This window comes from Sinocyclocheilus anshuiensis, unplaced genomic scaffold (assembly GCF_001515605.1).
Source record: "Sinocyclocheilus anshuiensis isolate Anshui unplaced genomic scaffold, SAMN03320099.WGS_v1.1 scaffold283, whole genome shotgun sequence".
In the NCBI taxonomy this organism is placed as follows: Eukaryota; Metazoa; Chordata; class Actinopteri; order Cypriniformes; family Cyprinidae; genus Sinocyclocheilus; species Sinocyclocheilus anshuiensis.
The window spans coordinates 2,961,473-2,970,985 of NW_015549605.1; the positions used below are offsets into that span (position 1 = coordinate 2,961,473).

Here is a 9,513-nt window from a genome sequence, read left to right on the forward strand (position 1 = left end):
TTGGGCAGGTCATTCCACCAGGAGGGAACAGTTAATGAAAAAGTATGTGAAAGTGATTTTGTGCCTCTTTGAGATGGGCACAAATATGGCCACATATCTTATAATGTTAAGATGTGAATGCTGCAATGAGTCATTAGAAGCACTTTCAACTTTGCTAATGTTATCCAGCATGTAAAGCAAATGCAATGTTTCATTTTTTATAATAAATGTGATTTTGCCTATGAAAACAGTATATGCTGGTGAGTCAGAGGTATATTCAAGTTGTAGTACCCTTGATTAAAAACAGGCCTGAGAACAAAAGGAATACTAGCATACTACTCACTGGAGACTGCACAGTGTGCTGACTGTGCTCTATTTTTAAAGCAAATTGTATGTGAAACTATGTAGCATGCAACAGAAAAATGTAGAATTTAAATTTAGATTCACGTGGCGTCATCACATTGCGTGTTTAATTTAGCATGTGCCATCTGACAAACTAATCAAATGAGTCATGAAACAGATATAGAACACTTAAAATTGAAGATCAAATCGAGCAAATATCAATGTTGAAATTAATCTAAATAACTATAGTAAGCTAGTACGCTATTGCCAGCATAGCCTCTTTGATTGTGATTTTGTGATCTTGTGCATACATCAAGATATAATATCAGTCTTTTTAAACTCTGCCTTTAAGTTAGAGTGTGTTTGTTTGGATGTACCTTTGAATCCACTTCAGAGTTGTTGATCACCAAGGGTTCCTCTCCACAGGTCACTAATGGACTCTTCATGAGTGTGTTTTTAGTGGTACTGCCACTGGAGTCTCTGGCTCATGGACTCTTCCATGAACTGGGAAACTGCTTGGGAGGCACCTGCGTTGGGTATGCAGTGGTAATTCCCACTTGCTATAGCAGGTAAATGCACATACACATATACATAACAGGGATTCTGCATACAAAGGCATTTTCTGACTTGCATGTTCACATTGTCACAAGTACATTGATAGAAATCAATACCATGCAGAAAGCTTCTCGTTGATGTTTTATATATCAAACATCGATACCTGGGAAACTGTTTTTTTTATGAATCATATTTCTTAGAATCAGTTCACATGCATTTACATGTATTTATCTAGCAGAAGCTTAAAGTGACTTGCAACTGAGAAATACTTGTAATTTATCATAGAGTAATAATATTAGCAGCAATGCAAGACTGAACGTCAAGTGAAATTTCGTTTCAGAGAAAATAAATTGAAAGGAAATGTTGTTGTTTTTTATTATCTGAAATGCTATTATTTATGCTTATGGATTAATTGTTTCTTCTGTTTGTGTCAATCCAAATATATAAGCTAAATATCTGTACCCACCGCAAAAGTATATTTATAACAGTTTTTCCTATTGTACCTTTAAGACTTTGACGGTATATGCAAATGACTTCTATTTTGATTGGCCTTTATTTACCAGTATAGTTCGCATTGTTGTTCCTCAGGTCAGGTCAAGTTGCTGAATACTGAATAGCTTTTGATATTTAAATCTGACCGTGGTTGTGATTTCACTTATGATGAAGATAAAGTATTTTAAAACCGCTTGTTTTGTTTGTGTATCTAAATCAGGAAGATGATTAATAATCATGATTACACTATCAAGGGAAATAATCTGCTGCCCCACTCTTGCTCATCTTGAATGTGCATCTTGATCAGTCCTTTGCTAAGTGTCCAGAAATAGAAGGGTGGAAAACCACCCCGGATTGGATATTATGAACTCTTAATTTAGCGTTAAATAAGCTCATAGCCTTTAATAAACTTGGTCTATTGCTGGTCCCGCTGGGGCAAGCATGTGCCATGCATACTGAGAGAGCGAGGGTGGGGTACAAGGCAGGCCTTCAGTCAGGTCGCTGATTATGATGTTGATTAGGATGCAGCTCCACAGCCTCTTCACGCTCCGTATTCCAGCACTCTTGGTGAAAACGCTCAGTGTGGAGCGGGCGCATGAGGGGAATGTAGCAAGGTGTAATCTTCCATTTGATGGGTACAGATCATGTTTTTACCATGACGAGGGCCTCTTTGGAAGATGAGAGGGGAGGGAGGGAGGGATGAGAGAGAAATGCTCAGGTCGACAGGCTCGCCTTCAGCAGTAAGAGCTCTTTTTCATTCTTAGCAGGTGCTGTGGTACTGTTTCCTCTCACATTTAAAAGGAAAGAGCTCTGGCCATCAACCAAATTTTCAGATGGCTTACCCAGAAAGCATTTTAATAGTTTGTATAAACTGTGAACGATTTATTAGCCCTTTTAATTAAAATCTTGTTTATCTGTTCTGATAAATGCCTTGTTGCTAGTAGAAATGGCATTTCAGCTAAAATTTTGCCTTTGGTCATGATATTATTTTTAAAGTGTTGGGGAACGAGAGGCATTGAACAAGGGATGGGTTGAGCAGGAAAAAATAGGATCAAACAGGAAAGCTACGAGATTGAGAGAGAAGGAAAGAGTCCTGACAAACGAGCTCAGAGAAGCGGTCATTTCCGCTTGAATAGCTCAGCACCTGCCTGGGTAGTTTTCATGGGTCACTGTGCCTTAGACTCGCCATTTCAGTCTTCAGCAAGCATGGGAAATAATCTCTCAACACTGCCACCACAAAGAATTGGTCTTGGTTTTATAATCACAATCTTTGGGAAGCAATGGTATGGGGAGGATCATAATGGTCTTGGTTGTTAATTGTCGACTGTTCTTGGTGATATTTACAGCGGAAGCTTTGCTGTGCTCTTTTAAAAAGGCAGAACCGGTTAGGTTGACCCTGCGAGGAGCTGCTGAATTACTTGCTTGGATTTTCCAAAAAAGTATAAACATCATCCTTACTATGGCCTCTCTCCTTTTCTTTGTACCTTTTTCTGCATCTAAGCCTTTTTTAATTCACTCTTCATTGTGCTTATCAATCTTCTTTTTTTGTACATGGGTCAGTGTACACTCATAAGGTCAAGGTGACCTAGTTAGCAATTCAGAAGCATCAGCCTCTCTTTCACATTTCACCCATCATTTTATCCTCTTTTTCTCGATTGGATGCAGTGCGAATGGACAGCCATTGCTGTTGCCTCCGGGGCAAGCCCAGGAATTGCACTCCACAGCTACTTTGAACGCTGTGCAGCGACTCTTCTCCCACCACCTCATCCAGACCTTTGGATGTGACTACTCCACCAGTCTAAGCCTGGACACCCTGCAGGCCAATCTGCGCTCCTTTCTGGAGCTCTGCACCGCAGAAGGCCCGCGGCATGACACCTACATCCTCTACTACAGTGGCCACACACTTCCCAGCGGAGACTGGACTCTGGCAGGTAAGAGCTGGATAGCAGGTGCAATTTGTAGGGCAGAAATGATCTAAATTAACTGAGAGTTAAGGTTATGAATTGTAAAGCGTGTGTATGTGAAAATATATGGATGAAGACCCAAACTCAATTTATTTCTGTATGTCATGCACCAATCGGCAGTTATTCATATCATAGATTATTAAATGCTAAAATCAATATTACTTTTTCAGGTCTTTGTAAAAGAGATCAAGGCACGAATGCTTTTATTTTTGCTGGGCTTCAACAATTTATCGTTCGGAAAGCTTTCCGAAATGTAAAGATATATCTTGGCTCCATCGCTCCACCATGCTTTATCTTCCTGCCTGTGTGTGCGTCCTGTAACTCAGTGAGGTATTAATCCTTATGAGCGATATGGGATGTCACAGCCTCTGTCATACTGTTTGATCAAACCAGGGTTGGTGAGAAACAGCCAGGAATCCTCATTCAGTTTTTGAATGAGGTACTTGCAGAGCGTTTTTTGCAGTCTTTCCCACAGTGTGGCAAACTGTCAGATTTCTTACACCTTTTCCGTGTTGCTCGCACCGTCTCTCTCCATTTCCCCTGCGGCAACAGCCCGTCACGTCTTGTCAGCACTTTCTGTATTTGTGAATGAGTATTTCTCGAATTCAAGCTGGTGCAATGATGATTGAATAGTCGCGTTGTTTGAACTAGTCTAGAGTTGGCAACACCTTGGTAGTAAACGACCAAGGGCCAGATTTACTAACAGCTTGTGCCAGCGCAAACCGTCTTTTGGCGTTAAAATAGTACTGTCAGGATTTACTAAAGACGCGCAGTGAAGAATTAGTGCTGAAAAGGTGTGGACAGAGTTACATTTGCGCCTGATCTTATTGAATATGCATTTGTAGGGGTTTCCCTTTCAGATGCAAAATTTATGAGAGGAGAGTATTCAAATGAATCACGCAATGTGATTTACTAACGTTTGCGCTCGTCAAATTACTGGTATTTGAGGCATTATTTAACACCCAAAAAAGCATGTCTTAAACTGTTTTGCGCTTGAAATGGCTGCATTTGTTGTTGCTAGGAGGAGGCACCGCAGAGAAGAGAAAGTGCATGGTAGAAGGGAGAGGATTTTTTCCACACGTATTAATTTAAAGCAAGAAAAACACATTGTCAGATCAGAATCCAGATTAAATAACTGCATAAAGCAGATCAGAATCATGAAACAAATGCATAAACCAGAATAGAATCCAGATTAAATAACTGCACAAACCAGATCACAATTCAGATTAAATTACTGCAGAACCGGCTTTACTAACAAAATGCGCATGACAAACGCATTAGATTAATCGTGCAGCCCTAGTGAAAAGAAGGTCAGGGAAAAATCTGTAGATGGAAAAATCTCCAGAGACTAACCACAGAGAACAAAGAGCGCGTGATAGAAGGTTTTTCATATTAATTTATTTGGAATGCCAGAAGAACACATTATCCAAATCCGAACATATCCTTATGCTAATTTGTGCTGCGCTTGGTAGATTACGTCGGTCATTATGGAAATGAGATTTTGCATCTGTGTTCTTTAATTTGCGTGTTGTCAGTAAATCACCCGCAGAAATTTCCACGGCCATCGGCGCGGTTTTGTAAAACTGGCCCCTAAGGTCTGGTACAGCCTATTCTGGCCACTTGAACAAGAAAAGAAGCACCCTCCCTTTCCACTGATTGACAACCTTTCTTGTGCACAGGTGGCGATTGCTTGCGTCTGCAGCAGATCCTTGATATGTGGAAGGAACGGAACGCCGGCTTCTCTTCCCGCCTCATCCTGGTCCTGGACACTGAGAATTCTGCGCCATGGGTGAAGGCGGTTCGAAAGGTGGAAAAGATGTACGTAGCAGTACAAGGCGCCAAGATGAGCCCTGTCCAGGATGCCGAAGCCCAGGAAGCCCCTCGGTTGGGAGACTTCACCACTGAGTGGGTGAAATACAACTGCGATCCTGACAGTGGCGTGCAGTGGTCAGAGAGGGGTCGGGTCATCTCCGCTATATACGGCGTGTCCAAACCCTGGAGTGACTACGCTCTCCACCTGCCCACCGGAAGCGATGTGGCCAAGCACTGGAAAACACACTTCCCCAAGGCCACGTACCCACTGGTGGCTATGGCGAACTGGTGCTGCGGACTCAACCTCCTGTGGCTGTGTAGTGTGTGTTTGCGCTGCGTCAGAAGACTGAAACTTTCTTGGTTCCCTCCCAGCATACTAGACACGGGGCAAGGGATTAAACTAGTCCGATCATAGGTGACCAGTTGGTTTGCTTCTACACAATGTACATATATCACCATATATCTTTTCTGTGCAATTTGTGGGATATCCTTTATTGACTGTTCAGTTGCCTTTAACAAATTACTTTAATCAGTTATGGATGGGAAATGTGGATCGCTCAGTCTTGCTTCTAAAGATCTACTTTCCTCTAGAGTTTAGAGTCTCACCTAATTTTCAAATCAGCCCCAAAAGACTTTTAACCTTGCAGGTAGGTTGATCTTTAGGAACAGGATTGAGCCCCATTGTCATATGACAGGTTCTTCTGTTTATCTATGTGCCATATATACACAATATAGCCACTGTCTTATCTCATATACAGTATTGAGACTGTCAGTGCCAAGTGCCTTGTGTTAATTTATTAAGTTTTTAGTGGGTTTTCTCGGGATTTGGGTGAAATATGTGTATTGCAATGTATTCGGTCTCAGGCAAAGTAAATCAAGAAATCTAATTGTACCTTTAAAAGGTTGTTACTTTTTTTTTTTTTTGACAAGCAGTAGAGCAGGTCTGGATTAGTTGTTTTTCCAAGACCTCTACAAAAGCCAATGTCTAAACCATATCGTGCCATATTTTATTTTGTATTCTCTGTAGGGTTTTTGTGTTGAAGAGTTGACTTCAATTATTTTTCAACAGACCAGTGTCCCTTAATAAAGACTGTTTAAAATAAATTATTTGGTAAGTAGGTGTTCTAGCATGTGCAAATACCTGTTTTAGTGATGATTAGTTAGAATAGCTTGTTCTGGCACTACTGACTGCCTCACTGTCAAAATCATTACAGTGCAATGAAATGTTCACTTCCTAAACTCCCACAATGCACAGTAAAAACACTAACCTTATACTGAAAATCTTTCAAGCCAAAAAATGGAGGTTGACTGCATATAGCACTGCACTTTTTGAAAGTAAATGAAACATCAGAATCACTAGTTCTATTACATTACAGTTGTTGAAATACCAATGACGTTTTAATGCACACAATTGAGTCATCAGTATTTCAATTCATACAGGCTCTAGTTCTTTTCCCATGCAAATTCATGGTCACAATATCCTCATTCAGGACATTGGGAACAAGGTAGAGTAATGAGATGCAGCACCTGACTCCGTTTTATATATAGCTGTAATGCACATATATAGCATTTCAGTTATGTGAAAACAGGGCATGTGATGTCATGGAAACAGTGATTGTCAGTTTGTTCAGTCTTGTCCTTTAGAGAGCACGACCTGCGTTTCACTGCAGCTGAACACATCTCCCAGGCAACATTTTAGAGTCACTTTCATGCATTTTATTAGTTCAGCACAGCAGGTAGATGAACTACGGCTACCTTGAGGCTGATCTTTCAAAGTGAGGGGGAAAACCTTTCCTTGCTTGTCTCTTAAAGGTATGGAGAACATTTATGTCAGTTTTATTACCTACCCTCCAGAACCCAGTTCCTACTACTTGTTGACATTTCTCTGTTGTTAGCAGAGGCGGAGTGTAGCATCTTTGCTAAGGTCAGTGATTCATGTACATACGGCAGAACTGTTTTATGCAGTGATTAGATTAAAGCTAGCTTCATCCTCTAAACTGAATTAGCAGTGCTCTGCTTCACCTATAGAGGATTGCTGAGTCAGATCACGATGAACAAACACACGCACACTCATCTGGACCTTGTGTGTCTTTCCAAATCCAGATATATAGCTGTGAGTAAGCAGATGTCAGTCATATTATGAAACTGCACAATTGGGTCAGAATCATAACATGGAAACGCACAAGGTGCTTTGCACTCAACAAGCAATTAATTTGAAGATATTCAATGCATATTTTAAGACTGATTCCTCGTGAGAGCGTGCAGAGTCTCATGACTTTTACCAGAGACAAATCAGTTGTAAAACATATATATACTATAATTATATGTAACATTTTAGATTTATATGTCGCTTGTGCCGGAGATGCCAGTTCAAATCCTGCTCAGGGCGAACATTTCGAGTAGAATTGGTGCTGTGACCCGGATGGGAGTGAGGTTTAAGGGGTTGAGTGTAACCGAGGCCAGCGAGTAAGTGCTGTGCAGGTAAACCTCACTCCTTTGATCTCAAGAGGCGCACTAGCGACTGATGCTAGGGGCTGCAGTGTTTAGCGTCCTTGTTAGCGCACCTGCCTCCCATGGCAGAAACGCCATTCAAATGGCGAGTAGAATCAAAGGGGTTACATTAGGGGCTTTTGCACCGTGTAGTTCTAAGAACTTAGTACTAGGAGCTAGCCATCTTGGTGGTTCCTAGAGAACCAATTTCTCCCTCATGTTGTTTTCCTGGTTGCATTCGCACTGGCAGCAGGAACTCTGAAGCGGCTGACAGCGATGTCTTTATTCGAGGCATTTACGGACATCAACAACCACTGAATAGAGGATTCTGTGATCGGAGCGGTTTCTGTTGCGTGTCGTGGGTTTCGTGATAATGGAGATGGAATGTAAATGCACAATTTACGCGATTGAAAGGGCATGAAAATCTGGCTAAATCTCCTATGACAACTTGCAGTGTTACATATCACCGAGGCTGAGAACAGAACACAATGCTGCAAATAACAGGTAAATATGTGTTTTGTATGCCTTTGGCCAATCAACATGCACTTACGTCACTGGTAGTTCCTGTAGAACTGTTTTAGACCCTACTCTGAAGTAGGAGCTAATTTAGTTCCCCCAAACGGAGTTCCTAGAACTAAAACCGTTCCTACTTCCTCTAATAGTTCTAGGAACTATGAAAAGGTTCTCCTTGTGCGAAAGCCCCTGTTGACATCAAGAAAATAACTATAACGTTAATTATATTAGCACACAATAACATTGTTTATTATAAGTGCACTGCAGTTATGCCATTTGCTGCTTAAAATGCTTAAGTCGGGTTGTTTCTAATCAGCTGTCATTGTTTTTGTTCATCTGCTGAAAAAAAATACCACTGCTGAGGTGGTATGGAAGCCAAGGTTTCTTTGACAGTGGCCTTCAGCTCATCTGCATTTTTTGGTCTCTTGTTCTCAAAGCTCATAGATATAGACTGATATCACTTGTGATTTCAAATTATTTATCTGAACAGCTGCAGCTGAATAGCTTGAATTAAAAGTGTTGATGTAGCCAAATAACCTTGGAAGGGTAATTAGCTCACCTGTCATGAGCAAAGCGAGGCAGTGAGATCAGAGCAATGGCAGATAGAAACTCACTCAGTGGACTGTGTCTAAAATAGACTCTCCCCACAGATGCTTTGGATTGAATATAGTCATTTAATTCAATGCCAACAGGAGTTTGAGACTATTGAATCACCTGGTAGCATGTTTTTATTGAAGTTAAATGGCAATAATGTGCATCTTATAATCTTTTTGTTGTGTGGATTTTAGACAAGGATACATTTGTGTTTGCAAGATACCAGACATTCTGATACCAGAATGAGTGCTTGAAAGAAATGGCTGGGTTTACCAAAGTATACAAGGTTTGTGTTATTTAAAATGTTTTTATGTTTAAAGTATATGCTGGTTCTTAATAATATCTGTGATACAGTCAGTACAAATTAGTCAACTATTTTTTCATTGTTTAATTTGTAGCCAAAAACATACATTTTCTGCTTGTCCATTTCTTGTTGCTCTGTAATTGTGCAGTACTGTGGTATCATTTGTTTCAGCTTTACTTGCACTGTACTGAAGAGAGAAAATTAAGTATGGTTGGTTGCTGTACAGACAATCAGATGGTTTCTACAAGGCTAGACTGACAATTCTTGTTCAAAACAAGTCGTGAAGTGGACCAGACATAATGCAAATAATCAAAACTATTATCACTACTATAAGAAAGACTTTGAGGACTGTTTCATTTCAATGCACGTGCCTTTTTTATTTATTTATTTTTTTTACCAAGAACCTTTTCTTTCTCTATCTCAGTTTTTCTTAGCTGTTAGGCAATTGGGCAGTGGAACGGAATAGCC

The 9,513-nt window shown here is 40.5% G+C and overlaps 1 protein-coding gene across 2 annotated transcripts in view; it reads left to right on the top strand.

Annotated features, from left to right (window-relative positions):
- Positions 1 to 6,410, top strand: part of tmem168a (transmembrane protein 168a) — a 9,363-nt gene extending 2,953 nt beyond the window's left edge. For both annotated transcript variants that reach the window (XM_016447566.1, XM_016447567.1), the window contains exons 3-5: positions 748 to 890; positions 3,034 to 3,299; positions 5,012 to 6,410. In XM_016447566.1, coding sequence (XP_016303052.1) covers positions 748 to 890; positions 3,034 to 3,299; positions 5,012 to 5,559 — 957 coding nt within the window. In that variant the 3' untranslated portion in view covers positions 5,560 to 6,410. The remainder of the gene's footprint in view (positions 1 to 747; positions 891 to 3,033; positions 3,300 to 5,011) is intronic.
- Positions 6,411 to 9,513: the final 3,103 nt, after the last annotated feature.